Source organism: Pseudopipra pipra, chromosome 3 (genome assembly GCF_036250125.1).
Source record: "Pseudopipra pipra isolate bDixPip1 chromosome 3, bDixPip1.hap1, whole genome shotgun sequence".
Lineage (NCBI taxonomy): Eukaryota > Metazoa > Chordata > Aves > Passeriformes > Pipridae > Pseudopipra > Pseudopipra pipra.
Window position 1 is genome coordinate 81,511,309 of NC_087551.1, and position 17,606 is coordinate 81,528,914.

Genomic DNA, 17,606 nt, shown 5'->3' on the forward strand with positions numbered 1-17,606 from the left:
CATCTCCTGAGTGTAAGAAGAAATAGAGGAGTTCCATGTGGAGCAGTACCGACCAAATGTGATATAGATGTAAATAAGAAAAATTTTCATAGAGGACTTTATTCATTAGACTGGTTATTTGTTGGTGAATATTCAAGTAATGGCAGATAAATTCAAAGCCTAAAAGGCTTCTGTAATTGCATTCTTGCAATTTTTTCCTTTGGATGCTTCAGATTGTGACTTGGCCACCTGCTACCTTATAATAAAAATACTGAAGGATCTCTTTATTATTTGCATTTAAATTCAGTATGCAATGCATAAACTTTAAGGCAATAGTACAAATTGTTTGACTTATCTTTTCCGTAAATATTTCAACAATATGAAGATATAAAATTAGCATTAACAATCATAGTTTTTAGTGACACAGATGAGAATCTCAGTAACAGAAACTGCTGAAAATCTCGACTAGTTCAGAAAGTATCCAGACCTCCAACTGAAGATGTACACTAAATGTTAGTAAAAGTTGCATCACTAATTAAATACTTTGCCTAGTATAAAGTGAAAACTATCTTGCTTGCAGCAAATAAAAACACTCTAAATTTCTGCTGGGTGGAATCAGCAAACTCCAAAACAATTTATGTATTTTTTTTTCCTTCTAGTTAAAAGGAAACCTTTTTTAAAGTCAAGCCACTCTAAACTCCTGTCAGTTCTACCACGAAAAGTTGAGTCATTCTTAATGCCAGTAATGAAACAAGAAGTATCTGTAGATCCCAACCGTTTCTTTTCCCTGAAATCAATTGGAACTACGACACCAATAACTGATTGTGAAGTACAGAGGAAAAACTGTTCGTGTGCCTCTGCTAAGACATGCTTCTAGTTGCCACAAATCACTCCATTAATGACAAATTTCTAGGAATGGAAGTTAACATTTCTGTGGGAAACGAAACGCAATTTCCAAATATTATTAAAATTTGTCTGTACTTGAACAGTGGACTATAGTAATGCTGAAGAACATACTACTATATTATCTTTCTGTGCAACTCCAGTGTTTATTCATTTGCTACTCATTACTGAATAGGGCTGAGAAGCACAGACATTCTCACTATTGGATAATGAAAGTCCCACTTACAGGAACATTCAAAGTTTGCAGACCCATAATGCTGATTGCTAACAGCGACATACACTTTACATCTTTTTTGAAACTAAATCTCTCTCCATATTCAAACACTGCATTTGAGAAAACTTTTGAATCTTGAAATCCAAACATCTTGATCTGCTCTGCAGTTAGAGAGGAATTTAACAAAGAAAATTTAGTCAATATCAAAAGCCTGAACATTCCAACACATTTATTGAATTGACACAGGCACCATTTTAATTGCTGTTTTGGAAGAGATTTCCCATAGAAAAGATTACTTAAACTTTTGAGCATTATTTTAACAGCATTCCCAAGCTTTCAGGCTGCCTAGGGCTTTAAAATCTCCTGGTTGTCAGGTTAAAAAAAAAAACAAAAAAACAACGAAAAAGAAGAAGAAAGAAGTAGTAAAAAAGCTGCTGTTTCATACTGTCACAGACCACAATCCATTGTCAGTATTTTGTTCCTGGTGTAATAAATGAAAATGGTGCCATATGTCTTTGTATGCAACAAAACCCAATTATCACTTCATGATACAAATCTTCAATACTGACCGTACATAGTGTTTTCTCCAGCTAATTAATAACATACACTGACATCGTCTTCTGAAATTTGTTCTACCGGCAGCTCGAAGTAATTGCTACCACTGCCATTTCGTTTAGACCCCACCCACTTAAATCACTTTACTCCAAAACTAAGTTCAGCCAATTTATGGTAATATATGTATGCTACATTTCCCAATACTCCACGGATCACTCCGTTAGGCTCCAATTACACAATTAAATTGTGGCAATATATCCTCTCGAGTGTAGCACTGGGTTGTAACCAAGACCTTTAGGGTATCTTAGATAACAGAAAGAAAACCCTGCAGGGAACATATTTCAGATGTCTTTGATAACAATAACAACATCATAACAATATTATGGAGAAATCTAGTCTATGTGCAGTTTTGGGATCCCTCAGGGCATTATTTTAAGCGTTCACGATAGGACCACGATGCAGACAGGGGAAGCATCAGTGGGCTTCAGCTTCCCGTTAACCTCCGTGCCCCGCGCATCCCCAGCGGGACAGCCTCCGTATGGGGACAGCTCCGGTCGACCGCCCCCGCCGCCACCTCCGAGAAGCGGGATGCGGGTGGGGGAACGGGGTCACCTGACTGCGCCGGGCCACCGATCTGCGGCGGCAAAGGCAGCGCCGCGCCGGTCCGCTCCGCTCCGTCCCGCCCTCTGCACCGGGGTAGGGGCGGCGCTGCTGCGGCAGTAGCGCGGGGATTAGGCTGCGGGAGGATTAAGCCGCCGGCTGGAAATAGCAGCGTCGGCTCCCGGGCGTGGACGCCCAGCGCATCCCCGGCGGCGGCGGCGGCTGCGGGAGGGGCAGCCCGCCCCGCACCTGGGGCTACCGGGGCCGGAGGTCCGGGGGGGGGCTGCTGCGCCGCGGAGCGTCTCGCCAGCGGGCCGGGCGGCGGGCCGGGCCGGGCAGCGGTCGCGGCGGGAGGCGGCGGTGCCCTCCCCGGAGAGGCAGCGGCAGGAGGACGGGAGGCAAGGACGCACTGACAGGTCGGCCGCTGGCGCTCGCTACATCCCGCTCTGCCCCCGCGCCGGGATGCTGCATGGCGCTGTGCGCCGCCGCATGCAGCGGCGCCCCGTTTCCCGGCGCGGGGGGTTCCCTGTCGGGGCCAGGGGGTGGCGGAGGGGGGAGGCACCGGGAGGGCATAACATGGCGCAACGGTGCCATAATCTCCCATCGAGGAGGCGGCGGGGCGGGCGCCGCAGCGGGGCCGGGGCGCGGCGGCGGTTCCTGCGCGGGGCCGGCTCCTGGGGCGGGCACTGCCGGGGCAGGTGCGGGAGGGGTTCCTTTCCCCCTGTCCCGGGGGCTCAAACGTTATTTGTGTGCAGCTTCCTTCAGCTGCCGTCATTATTTCTCCTTCATCCGTTCCTTGCAACGCCTGAAATACCCTTCTTTCTGCCCCAGGCGTCTTCCAGCTAGGCAGAGGCTTACACAACGGGGCGGGGGGTCTGCACCTCGGGAGGGGCCGGGCTGCCCGAGGGACCATTGTGCGTGTGTCTGTGTGCCCCTGCCTGTGCGTGTCTCTGCCGTGCCTACCCCCGGCTATAAACCTGGGATCTCCCGTTCCCCTCCCGTGTTTTCCGCCCCTGCAGAGGAGACAGCAGCCAGCACGCCGTTCGAAGATGTCGGGTCAGACGCTGACAGATCGCATCGCAGCTGCTCAGTACAGCGTTACGGGATCAGCCGTAGCCAGAGCCGTCTGCAAAGCCACCACGCATGAAGTGATGGGGCCCAAGAAAAAGCACCTGGACTGTGAGCATCCCTTTTTGTTTCCCCAGCAATGGCCCGGGGCTGAGGAGCCTGCCCGCAGGGTGCTTTGGTGGGCCTTTGAGCCGGCTGGCTGTCACGCTTGCTGTAATCCAGCTTGCAGAGCGTAAGAGTGATGGGAAATCTCCAGGAGAGGATGAGTTATTATTGCATTTCTTCTCTTATTGCATAATACTGCTCTTTCGGCCATTTTTTTTCTCATGACCTCTTGCCTTTTATCTAGGAAGACAGTGCAAAGAGTGCCTTGTGGAGCAAGGGCTTGGAAAGAGGGGAGGGGATTGGACACAGGGCAAAATGGACACACGCTTGTCACTGCCTGCTTCACTCAGGATTAAGCTGGGCTGAGGTATACATAAATGCTATGTCCAGAGCTGGCCAAGCACCGGTAGGAGTGTGGCCATCTCCACAGCAGACTTCTGAAGAGGTTTAGAAGATGGTGGGCTTAAATGGCAAGGCACTGGGAAAATGTGCCTTGTAGATTGGGACAACCTTTGGAGGGCTTAAGGGCTGTTGCTGAGGTCCCAAATATCTGACAGCAACTTCTCAAGCTGCCCAGTTGTTTCCATCATGTTTTATTGAAGATGCTGGTGGCTTTATCTCATAGATTTATGATGTATTCTGGACTGATGTTAGCTAGTTTAGCCAGGAAACAAGGTTGAAGGCAAAACATGTATTAAAAAACAATGAGCTAGTGATGGTTTGTCTTGACAATTTCAATTCAACTGTCAGTCCCTGCTTGGAATCACCAAGTAGTAGAATAGTGAAATAATTTAGTTGTGTGGTGTTAACTAGTCCTGTTTACCAGTAGTAATTCTGTCCAGCACTGAACTTGGCAGATCAACAGCAGGTTTTACTGTCTAAAATTAAGTGGATTTCGCATGTTTTTTTGGACATGGTAAGAAATACTTTCAAGTAAAGATCAGCAGGTTTTATACCAGGCAGTCTCTTGGCTGCTGGCCATTAATAAGTAATGCTGGTGCAGGTGTTTGTAAGTACAATTCTGATGATGCTGTGTTTGTTAAAAGGAGGTAGTGTTACTTTTGGAAAATACTTGCAGATTTCAGTTCTATTGACTTTGTAGCTAACCCTCAAAGTGACAAATGGTATGCTGGTCTTTCACTGTATCTAAATATTCTTGTATATATGGCCAAGAAATGCTGGTGTAAGCAGCATTGATTGAAGACTGACTTGGGTCTAAAATGTTTAAATAGATCATCAGTCTTAAAATCATGTATTCTGTCTTGTTTTCTTGTATATTTAAAAAAATCATCTTGGTTATTGATATCTCTCCTATGTTGTTGTTTGGTAGCTGTGGACACTTTAATCTGTAAGTTGTGTCTGGACTGTCCTACTGTAGCTGTTACTAAAAGCTTTAGCTAAAAAAAAAAGTGTAGCTCATGTATTTAAAATATTCATGTTGTGTATCTGTGTATGTATATATACATATACATATATATATGTATATAAACACACATATATATACATACTATCTGGAATAGGCAGGATTAAAGAGAGGTTGAAATAACCTACCAGTGCTATATTAAGGACTCTGAAGGATCTGTGTTTGGATATTGGTGCTAATATTACTACTTCAGAAAGTGAGTGTAGTAGAGACCGAAGCCAGTAGCATTCTGTGCAATTTCATATGTACCTGCATGTCAGACAAACAAGAGGAAGAGAAATTATCATCATGGCTAGGCTTCGCGAACAAAGATTTAGGAAGGCTCTATCCACGTTAAGAGAAATTATAATTTCCTGTGAAGATACATCCATGCTCATTTTTCCTTCTATTTTCCAATCTGTATATAACAGTTCAGAGTTTAACTATCTGGTATGATTAAGGACAGAATTTTGTCTGTGGCAGATATGCATGTTCAAAATTTGTGGACTATAAATGAAAACCAAGTTCATGTTTTAAAAGAAAAAATATTATCAGGCTCTTAAACCTTAGGCATATGCTCATAACTGAATTGATAGGCAATGTCTTGAACTCTGACATATGTCTTGTGAGCAAGTGTTTTCTGCAGAAGATATTAGTTCCAGAGGGTTATAGGAAGATTATAGATGAAAAAGTGTGGGGTGTTTTGGTTTGGTTTCGGGTTTTTTTGGTTTGTTTGTTTGATATAGATTTTCTCCTGAGTATTACTTAGAGGGAGCTTGCTCTTAGGAATAAAAAGTGTGATTTGGGTATGAGTGCATGAGTGTGAGGAAGGAAGGAAAGAACAGAATTTGTGTCTTCCATGAACAAAAGCTGAGCTGCTAAGTGTTCGCTTTTGTGTGTTTTTCTGTATATGCATAGTTTTCAAATACAGACTTCAATGTAGATGCTTCTGTCCTTTGGCATGGGCTCTGGGTGCTGCACAGGCTGGTCATGTAAAGAAGTACTGAAGAATCATTAGGTTGCTATCATATGCTCAGCAAGATTTACCATTTTCTTGAACTCCACTCTCATACTAATGAATTTTCAGCAACTGCTGGAAGTAGTGCAAGATGGCATTAAATGTGCTTCTCAAATTCCTGTGGGGAGAAAAGGAATGTAAATCTGGACTGCTCTGATGGTTTGGGACAGTTAATATGTTAAAGCTCTGACCATTTTGGACTTAACCAAAAGTTGTCATCTTAAAGTTGTCTTAAAGTCAGCAGAATGATACAGATTTATATCCCTCAGCTAACCATGTTGTGTTAACTAGATTACAATTAGATACAGCAAATGAAGAAAGTGGTTATTAGCAACTTTATTTTGATGCAGTGAGAAGGGCCATTGCAGAGTGGGTGAATAAGGCGTATGGATACATAAACTGATAATTCTAGTGGGAAGGCAATCCTAGAGCACAGCATTGAAGTTTCACTCTCAGAATTGTTCTGAAAAATGCGTTAAGGCTTCACTGTGTGGGACAAGTACAATCTCAAATGGTGATGACTGATGGTATGAACAGGGAGGTGCTTTTGGAGAAGGGAAATGACTTTAAAATGTGAAAATACATGCTAGATAAGGGAAAAGTAGGTAGATCTGAACTTGGTCCTTTTATAGAGGATCTCACTCAGAAACAGACCATCAGGTTTTCATTTAGAGAAGTGAATTGAAAACCAGTGAGGTTGTTACATCTGCAGTTAGTTGTAACAGGTTCCTCTTTCTGAAAATGTTAAAAATGGCTGGGATTTTCCTTCACTGATTTTGTTGAGTGAATTTCTTTGCAACAGGAGAAAGTTATGGAGTGTATGTTCTAAAAAGACCACATGGTGCCTTCTTACTTCTTCAAAATAATTCTCATAAGGTAGAAGGCCCTTCCAGAGGCCTGATCAAGAGGTGGGAGATGTTTGTGAGAAGTGGAAACATAGCAGATGGAGATCAGAATTCAATTATCTGTGGCTGTGGAGAGATGACCTGTGTATCTATTGTAACATATTTCCACCCTGAGTCTAATTTTGTATATTTGTATGTAGCTGGCAAACAAAGGCTCTAAAAGCAAGTTTATAGTTTAATTCATGATGGTAACTAAACTGCAGGGCTGGTGTCAGTATTTTGCTTATACAGACACTTTTTTTCCTGCAGTTTCTACCTTTCTTCTGCAAACTGTGGGGTTGATCTAACGAGTTTGAATCACTATGGTCTCTGCTGTTGAAAGAGAAGTGTCTGTTGACCAAAAGCAGTGGACCAAAATGAACCTTTTTGCCTAGGCTCAGTAAAGATGAAGTTGCCTCTGTCTCATTCCTGAGGAATATGTCTTTCTCTGTCTTTTGGGAGAGGTGGAGATCAATGGAGCTATCTTGAGTCCCTAGACTTCAGTTACTGTTAACTTGGCAGGTTAGAGCATAAGGTTAACTTGGATGCGTATTTCAGAAGTTGTTTGCTGTTGAAGTGATTTGAGGAGTGTTCCAAGTCTGTTGGCACTTGGGGCCCTTTCCTAGTGGGAGTAGCGCAGATGTACTGCATTGCTCTGCAGTCCAGCTGACAGTCGTTACAGCTGTGGACGTATCTTCAAGAAAATTGCCAAGAACACAGTCCCTGTACATACTGGGCCTAATCCTTCACATTTTACTAATGAAACTGTTTCTGTATGTCTCACTGTATCTTATATTGCAGTAATTTGTCACAGCTTCTGTGTATGAGAGAACTGACTTTTTTTTGGCTTTTGTTGTCATAGCTGAGGTGAATTTTAAATTGTGAACCTCTCTGTCACCCCAGTGAATCGTTCTCACACCTGAAAAGAAAAAAAATCTCAAGCAAGCAATTTTCTTTAATTCATTAATGGTTTATTTTTGTGTAAGGACTTTTCATCAGTCTTTCTGTGGAATAGCTCTCTGTTTCTTTGGGCTTCTACCATGTCCTTTCCCAAAACAGTATTGAAGACACACTTCATTTGGAGGCATGTAGGTTCCTGAATAGGAGTAAAAATGTCTTTCATGGGTAAGGGGAGCTAATAAGAAGGATTCTTTGAGTATTTAAGTGGCATTAACTTTCAGTTTCCCCCCAGCCCCACACTGCTTCTAAGGCATATGTAATACCAAGAGAAGGCTGATCTTTTAATTAAGCTAAGACTAAGCTAACCAATAATTCTTCAAAATATGTTTGAATCAGGGTAGAAGTTTAAATTCATGTTAAGATATGAATGTTGAAACATGGGCAGGATCACTTGATCTTGTGCATCTCAGCTGTTCTGTCTTTAGGTTATCTTATGGTGCAATGCCTAAGGAAAGGAGAAGGGAGGATGAGGGAACAGAAAAGTGGGTAGGCAGTGTAATATTAAACTTTTTTCATCTCAGCAGTGTAACCTGATAGATGGACTAGTCCTACCCACGCTCCCTTTGTCATTTCCTCAGCTGAGGGCAGGTATTCTTAGACTTTTTCAAGAGTAAGCAAGGTCCTTCTGTTAAACATGCTTTGTCAAGATCATGGATGACAAATTCTGTGACGACTCAGGTCTTTTTGTTGTACTGACTTCCATTAGTAGACCTTGATAATGGAGTAGCTATTTATGAGATCATCAGGATGACAGTGACCAGAGCATAGTTTTAATCACTTCTCTTTAGTTGCTGAGTATGTTTCATAATAGTCTCATAGTGTTACTCCCTTAGATCTTGGGTGACAGCAACTGAACAACTTATAAACAACAACAAAAGTCTGCAGTTTGATTTGATCTGTGCCTCTGGTTTCCCAGCCTCACTCTTAACCCTTTGTCTCCTGTGCCTGCCTTACAAGGACCTGTCCCACTACTGAGGAATTCTGTGAAGTCTCCAAGAAAATGCTCTGTAGGTGGGATCAGTCCATGCTTCTGTGTCTCTGCCATGTGAAGAATCCTCCAAAGTGCTTAAGAGTAGATGACAGTCAGGATAATTTTGAAGGGCATAAAGCATTTTGTATGCTATTCGTTTTCCATGCTTCTTGCTGGATTGAGAATTTGGTAGCCAGAGGAGAATTTTCTGTTCTCTTAGTTCCTGCTTTTGAAGAAATGGTAATATAACAGAGGCACACCTACTTCTAGTATTTTTTTGCCACTGCTCAAGATTCTCGAGACTGCTTTGCTCTTCCTGGCCTGCTTACCTTTCCTTGGTACTGGTTGTCCATGACATGGTTTTGGCTGCAAGGCTGGCCTCTGTGAGAAGAGACTAGGACGTGCTCTGTGCCAGACACAGCCAGCTCCATGGTGGATCCACTGCAATACACAGCTGAGCCTATCCACCAAGCTTGTGGTACCTCAAGTAAAACCAACTTAAGGGAAAAAACACTGGACAGGCAGAGGAAGAGGGAAAAAGAAATGGCAGAAGGAACACCAAGGTTAGAGGTGGAGCAGGAGGTACTCCATGATGCTGGAGCAGATATCCCCTGCAGCCTGTGGAAGAGACCTCTATTCTCAGCAGTCACAGCTGCAGCATCCTCCACTCCTACCAAAACCTTGACATGTGCACCCAGTATACCCCCTGGTCCTGAAGGAAAGAAAGGGGTAGACCTTCCTCAGTCAACTGTGGGCATACAGTATTGCTGAAGGAGCTGGCTCCAGTATTTCTGGAGGTGGGGAAAAATTGGCTGTGGAGGGATGACATTATATCCCTTCCTTTAGCCTTTCTATAACCTAAAGATGAGTCAGTGGTACCAAACAGTATCATTAAGTTAACATGCCCTGTTCCTTTTTGGAGCTTCTTTTCAAGGGACAGATCATGGTAAGGGTGGAAAAGCATAAGTTCTGCTGTGTGCCTAAGGGAAATACTAGTCTCACCAATGAGTGTCTGATGAACCTTGAATTCCAAGCTTGAACATGGCATGCAGATGTTGGTTTGGACAGAGGGGTTTCAAATACCATGGAAACAAGCAAGGAATAAAGCAAGCCAGGGTCTGGATCTCAGCGCAGGACATATAAAGAAAAGCATGGGTCACCTGACACAGGGCTAAACCCTGAACTCAAACTAAATGATACAATAGAAGAAACCTTCCTAGTAGCTTTACAGGCAGTGATCTGTAGCACAGGATTTGCAGCAGTACTTTCATTTCCCTGAGTCAGCAGTATCAGCAAGATTGCCGTGTGAAGCTTCATTGGTAAGCTGATATTAGAGTGTCCCACCCCATCAGATTCAGCAAGCCTGCATGATTTTCCTTCTGTCCAAAATTTTGTTTGCATGAGAGCTACTGGCTTAAATAAACCTGAATAAACCAGATGTTGGCAATTGATAGAAGACAACTAGAATATTTGGCAGGGGCTAGCTTGTCACTTTGCAGAGTATAGTAAAGCCTGCTTTTTGTGGAATCTTGCAAACCATATACTAGACCCCTAAGCCAGGTTTTAATGCTTTTAATCATACTATTTTGATCATGTTTACTTCTTCAGAGCTGGTTGAAAACACTCAAAATCAATATATAACATGTTTTCCTTGTGCTCATAAAGTCTCCTCTTTAGGTTGTGAAACACATTTGCTGAAGTAGTTGAGAATTGTAGTTCACTAGGAGAGGGAATATACTAGCCATCTGGACTAGCTTCACAAGTGCTATTGGACATCAGCCTTGAAATGAATGTAGGTGGAATAGTAGAACAGTATTTTCTAGGCTGCTGGGAAATGGGGCATCCACTGGGCATCTGAGGCTTGCAGCTTAGTTGTAGGCATAGTATAGGAAATGGCAGTGCACAATGTTACTGACTTCTGGACAAGCCAAGTCTAAATACCCTTCTGCTCCTCCTTCCTGCCCTGGACAATGTGATCTCACGCTTTGCTTTAGATTATATCTGTATCTTAACTTAGTTTAATGAAAGGGATTGGATGCTAAAAGGTCCTGGTGCTATGCTGATATTGCATATTTATGTGATTTTTACTCTGGGCATTTGAACTGAGGCAACATGTCAATCAGTTGCCTTTCCTAGAGCCTGTTTTTTCTAGCTATTGATAAAACTCAAATGCGTTACTATATTTTTTGTGGAGGAGATTTTGTGAGTACATAGACATGATAGTGCTTGAAGACCACCAAGAAAGCAATCCCTGCCTCTCATGTGTACTGAGAACTGCAAGTTGCTGACAAGACATGTCTGCAGCTTGGGTCTGACTCGTGACAATCAACTCCTTTTGATCATAAGCCAATATACAAAGTTACCACAGGTAGAAAGCAAGCTGGCAGGAAATCCTGTGTTGCAGTTGGGCCATAGAGCTCTAGCAAAACAGTTGAGCCATGTGCTTTGCCAAGGTTGCTTTACTGCCTCAAAGAAGGAATGAAAAAGAAAGCAATGTTCTGTGCTCATTGTCTCTAGGTATTTAGGAGACTAGGTTATGACTGAGATGTGAAACACTTGTAAGGATAGATTGGAGAGTTTGGTCCACTTGAGCTAAGATTATTCTACCAAAGGATGTGTCTTTTCAAGAAATTGTCTTAAACTTTTCTGTCCTAAAGAGGTAGGACAAGGCTGTGACTTGACTACTAACAGTATAGCCCTTCACTTCAAACTGACTCTTGGCTTGGCACGAGCGTGGATGACACAATGGCAGCGGGTGCTTCCATACCAGATGGTCAGGGGTTAGCCTGCAGTGCCTGGCAGACTCCCAGTGCCTCTGGCATAGTTTTGTTATATCTCTTAAGTCACTCTGGTAGTTTACAGAATGTTCTAAAATGGTCCTTCACAGAAGTGAGAGAAAGACATGACTGCTCAAAGCATGAATAAAACATGCTGACTTGTCGCCCACATTTTTTAAACGTGTGCAAGTTTACAAGTTTAGAGGAAGGTCCTCAAAATAAGGCAGTGAACAGTTATCTTGCCACAGTGCAGGACTGCACTAGCTAGGGTGTCCATAATTGAACATAGATGCACTTAAGTGGGAGTTCAAACTGTTTTCACAAGGACTCTCACTTCTCGTTTCAGGGACTTGTATGAAAGGGGGAAGCCAGCTGGCCTGTTTCCTGGCTCTAAAGGCTGCTGTTTCTCATTACATGTACGTTGAATGTAGACAAGAGGTTTAACATATCATTGCATCAGTTCTTTAGCAACCCTGGAGTTTTAAAATCTAACCTTTTTCAATGGAGGCTTGGCTTTGGATCTTGTTGCATGCTTCTGCAATCCAAAGTATTGTGCCTGTCGCTCTAAGTTTTATAGCTTTATGTAAACCTATTAATAGAAGAATATACATTTTGCTAAGGGACAGCAAGCCATAAGTCAGCATACCTAGTGTGCCAGTGTTTTCAAAACATGTACATTTTATCATGGGTGATGTTTTGTTGCTGGCATGTGAAACAATGGTATTTTTATATGTGAGCCTTGCCTGTGACTTTCTGATCTTTCATTCTACGCCACGCACAAGTCTTTCTGATTTTGCTAAGCTTAATTTCAACTTCAGATTGCTTTGTTGTTTGTGAATGGCAAGAGTGTTAGCAGGCAAAGTTTGCTATGTTTGGAATAGGTAAGTTTAAAGAGATGCTTCTTGTTTATCAGGCAGCTGGCAGTTGCTTAGTCAGTATTATGAGAAGCCACCTTTCAAATATAATGTTCCATATCATGCTTAGGAGTTTAATCGAAACTTCTGGGTGTTCCAGTCTAGAGATCTGACTCCACACAAAGCTTTGCTGCCTGGATGCGAGCCTACGTGATGCATTCCAACTTCCCCACTCATCAATAGCTTAACAGGAGACTTCCAATGCCACTTGCAAATGCATCATCCAGAAGCCTTGGTGACTTTGAACTGTTGATAGCAACTTACTATTCTCAGATTTTTTTAAATGGTAGTAGTCCTAACTGCATCTTCTGTCTCTCAGGTGGATGGTCCATTGAAATTAACAGATTTTTTTTTTTAACATTAAGAAATCTGCAGTATGTGAAAAGCTGCTGGCTCATGTTGAAGAGTAAAGCCTGTTGGTAATGGATGTGAGTTTTTTCAAAATTATTCAGACTTAAACTTGCCTGTCTGTGTGACAGAAGCAAAGAATATTGTTTAACTAATGCGGTACGGGGGAATGGACATAAAGGAATTGCACATTTGGTTTCATATTTTACTTTACTTTTTTATCAAGGAGAGAGTAAAGCAGTGTCTAATTGTGAAGGACATCAGTCAGTTTGTAAAACAACCCTGTTTTAACACACAGCATTAACATACGAGGCAGCCATCTGGTTTTAGCAACTCTTATGGTCTTTTTGTTTCTTTATTGTGGATACATAGATACAAGAAGAAATGGATTGAAACCATGATAACCATGTTATAAAGTACTTGCCACTTAGTTGCGGCTGCTTCAGTGTACTTCCAGGAGGTCATAGTGTTGTACTGGCTGTATGGAGTGGTTTGCATTACCCTTTGTTTCTTTCTGCTACAGATGTGTCCATGTTTTCAGCAGGACTGCCTGCGTGGTTTGTGGGCATTTCAATCCTAGTTAAGAATTTCAGGTTGTGTCATCATGTGACATCCACTGACAAAAAAAAAAAATGGAGTCTGAGAATAATTCTGCTGAGGGAGTAGGAAAAACAGGACTATGGTCCGGACATGGCTTCTGAGCCTGCCTACTCAACTGACCTGTTTCCAGCATACAGGCTGTAACTAATCACCATGTCACTGAAGTTGCTTGCACGTTGTCTCATCCCCACCCAAGTTTGGTTTTTTCATGTATTCCCAATGTGTAACATCTAAGTAGGGCAGCTGAAACATCAGGCTCCTTTCAATATATTTTGGGTCTCATTCATATTTGTAGTGGATTTCAAATTGCTGTTCTGGACAGAGTTGATAGGCTAGTAACAGCTTCATTTCTACAAGTTTATTAAAACCAAATGGTTTTCTGAGGAAAGCAGATCATTTGGGGGTAGAATTCTTCTTAGAATAAGAGTGAACAGCAGTGCAGACACTGAAATAGCTCACACACCATGGCCCAGTTGATTACCACTTTCTGCCAGATGTGTTTGGAGTGTGAGATCAGCCCAGCATGTAAAGGCTGATTAGAAAATGCTGTAGTGCAAAGATTACAGTAAATGTCCCAATGCTGCTGTGGCAAACATGAAATCCTTGTGTTTCTAGTGTAGCTGTACTGTCTGGATGAAAGCTGCAGTTCGTACTGTTACTGATATTCCAGTTAGCAACCAAGTGGTAAGAGTTATGAATTGATACTATCAACAGAGGTTAGTCACCTTCATGGAAGGATAATCACAGGCCACAGCTGGAATCCTGGTATCCAGTCGTGGATATGCCTAGTGTCAATAGGCAATTGACAGTCGTCATTTAAGTAGATCTTACTGACTTTTATCCTTCTAAGCAATAATCTTTCAACTCTGTAACACCTTTAAACTTGCTTTATTGTTTGCAACAGGAGCTATGATGCAGCAGGACTGTCACTTTAATGTTTGCATGGACGGAGACAACAATTCCATTCCTTAGAGGAAATTCAATAAATGCTTTAAAGACTTGGCGGAAGATTGGCTGGTGGCTGCAGTTTCATGTTTCTTCTCTGAATTAATGTGTATTTTGGTCAAGGCTTCCAAGTTGGAAGCAGTGACGGAAATGTAGAATGAGGTCTGAGATTGGCCATGCAGGATAAAAGTTCCTTTTCATGGAAGTTATTGGTCAAATGCTACTTGTAAAGTTAGTAGGGTTTTTTCCTTGTCCCTTCCTCCTCTAGAGTTTGGCATCTAAGATGCCATATTACAATAGGATGGGAAATAGCATTTCTCCAAGACAACTGCTTTGATATTTTAACCTTATAACCATTGGTTGGTGTCCCCCAAATGCAAATGTAATTTTGCGTATCTTTAACTATTAAGAGCTCTGCAAAAAAAAGATAGTGCAATGTGGATTTGTGGCTCAGCTCATCTTTGGAGTAGATCAATAAAATAGAGAAGTGGCACATCTAGCTCCAGAATTACTTGGTGTTTCATATCAACATAAGCAGAACTGCTCAGTTCTTGTCTTTGAGCAGAAAAATGCACATTTCTGTTGAGCTAGTTGTGGAGCAGAATTTGTGTGGAAAGAAGGTTTGGAATGGGTTCTCCGAGTGAGAGGAAGGGAAAGTTAAAGCAGTGATTTCTCATCTTTCCTCTGCTTTGCTGAACTTCTATTCTTGCCTGAGACAAATTCTTTGGTATTCAAAGTGAGCGAATTCTGTACAAATGTGGTTCAAGATTGAGCTTCTTACTACTTTGGACAAGGAGAAAGATTCCATGCTTAATAACTAATACTTTTCCTAGAGTGAAGCTGCTTAAAAAAAGCTGTGGTGGCTGTAGTTGGGAAGAAAGCAGGTAGCATTCTTGGACTTTGGGGCCTTTTCCCCTTTGTTTAGTGTTCTGGCTTAATTTGTGTGAGGCTAAAATGCTGCTTTCCATAGTAAGTTTGTACCAGAAAGTTTGTGTTACATATCTTTTGTTGTTCCAGGTATGTAATTCCTGAGTAAAATTGAACCTTTTATTCTTCTGACTAGTTGGATCGTGGAAGTCAGCAAGGTTTTGGACTTTGTTCATAAAATATATTCATTGCTAATTAATTAACTATCTTAAACACCATACTTAAACTCCTAATGACTGCTGCTTAAATTGAGCTTCTGCAGCTGGTCTGAATGTCATCTTTCAGTTGTAGTAGTCTCAAGGAGAGAACTCCAGTGTAAACACTAAAGGTAGTGTTCCCCCCGGAGGCAGTGGAGCTGTAAGTTCTGGGAACTTTTTAAGTAAAAAAAAACTCATACTTCATGAAATTTGAAGGAGTTCCTTATGGCAAGACTTATTTTTTTTTTAACACAGTACAATCACACTTTCCCGCCATTATTTGTGTGCTTGGAGAGACAGCTGCCTTGATTGCACCCTTTCAGATCTCCAGCAGAAGACCACCTGAGAGTTGGCTTTTGTTTTCCTCTTTCCAAGAGAGCTGAAACTGAACGTCTTAGGAGGAAAAAACATGTGTATAAATAATTAAGGACCAAAAGGGACACAAATCCAATATAACTAGTTTAATACTGCTAATGATCTGGGATGGTTTTTGCAGATGACTTAAAGCCAGATGTCTTGCCTTGATATGTTGGTTAAGGAGGGATGCAAACTGTATGGAAGTGCTTTAGAATAAAATCATCAATGTTTGTGGGCAATTTATCTTTTGCTTTGTTTCAAAACAGATAATTGATGATATAGGAGGTGGTGTACTGTTGTATTTTAAAAGGAACAGAGAGATAATAAGATTATTCTAAGGCTAATTAAACTCTCAGTTTGAGAAACTGGAGGACGCTCCAAGAGAAATTTGCTGGTACTCAGTCATTTGCTGTCTCTCCACATACTCTTCATGTGATTGATAGGTTCTGCAAAACACTTGATAATACAGGTAGTGTGAGTATGCCTGTGAGTAGGCAGAGGTGAAGAAATTGTATATAAAAGCTTGTCTTTGTGTGGAGTGCTGTTGTGTGGTTCAAAGACTGACTGCCTTGACTTCTCAAACTGCAGCAAGTATTTGTCCTCACAAGAGTCTGAGATACATTTTGGAAGGAGGAGGTCTTTAAGTAAGGCTGGAGAGAGGAGGTAGCAGCCCCCTTAGGGCTAATGCTCCATTACTGGGAGAGTCTTCATAGTGCCTTGAGAGCGTGTGCCCAGTGGAAGATTGTATTTCGATTTGTTGAGTTGGCATAGGCATGGAAGGGCCAAGGCAATACCTGAAAGATGCTGGACTTTGATAAACGGTAGGCTTGTGGGGTCAAGGTGGGATGTAGCGACCCTTGAGGCAGTCTTTTGGGGAGGAAAGAGGAGATAGCACGAAATTCTGTTGTGATTGGGGTGTTACAAACCAGATTAAGATTCATGTGGAGGTGAAAAGAATGGGTGGTAAGCTTCAACCCCGCAAATAAATTCCCAGCTCTTTTTTGTGGAATTGTTTGATAATCAAAGCCAACAGCATTAAAATCATCTAATATTCTTATGAAAAATTATTGGAGAAGCAGAAACCGGTAGCTTTGTTTGGCTTTCCTGTACTGTTTTGTAGACATTGGTTTATGATCTTTTCTAGACCTCGAAGTTCAGACCTTGTATTGATTAGCACAACGCTGTAGTAGCTTCTTGATACAGTATCTTGTAAGGGAAGACTTGTACTGTTGATTGCCTATTTAATTTTTTTTTGGTTGAAGCTTGTAAATTCTTGCTTTAAGCCACTTGTTTCTGTTCCTGACTAGTTTGGTATTAGAACAACCCTGCATTTTCTTTTCTATAGGTCAAAGGCATTATTTAAATACCTGTAAGCAAGAAAAAAACCTTCTAAAGACTATTGTAGCATTCAGTGTAATAGTTAGGAAGGTCTGTAAGGGGGTTACTGTCAGAGAGATTTGGCAAAGTTTAGGAACTGAATGTATGACACAGCTCAGATGCTGAGGCAGCTTGTGTAGGGAATGACAGCTGCTCTTAAGTTGGCACTGATATCCCTCTGAGCAGAGAGATCTTGTGCTCTGCTGCTGTTACTCTGCATACTGAAATGTAAATTGTGAATAATTAATTTTGAACTGGGAAATCCCAGGTCTGTTTATTAAAGAATTGAGGGGGGGAAAAAAAAAACCACAACAAAATGAAGTTGTATAATCTCTCTCATCTAAAAAAACCCCAAAGTCTCAAAACTAGAAACTAGTTTTTAAAGAGACTGAAGGAGTCTGAAATTCTAAAACTTTCTTGCTGGTCTCTTTTTTTTTTTTTCTTTTTGGTCTTATGAGCTTAACAAACACTAAAGCTAGTCACATCTTCTTTTAGTGGTCTGAGGT

The 17,606-nt window shown here is 41.8% G+C and overlaps 1 protein-coding gene across 2 annotated transcripts in view; it reads left to right on the plus strand.

The window, feature by feature from the left end:
* The first annotated feature begins 2,362 nt into the window (after window positions 1–2,362).
* The window catches only part of SNAP91 (synaptosome associated protein 91), a 68,442-nt gene continuing 53,198 nt past the window's right edge, over window positions 2,363–17,606 (plus strand). The window contains exons 1-2 of one of the 2 annotated variants that reach the window (XM_064651123.1): window positions 2,363–2,667; window positions 3,271–3,430. In XM_064651123.1, the coding sequence (XP_064507193.1) occupies window positions 3,301–3,430 (130 nt within the window). In that variant the 5' untranslated portion in view covers window positions 2,363–2,667; window positions 3,271–3,300. Of the gene's footprint in view, window positions 2,668–3,270; window positions 3,431–17,606 lie in introns of those variants that run through there. The other variant, XM_064651124.1, reaches the window with a different exon arrangement.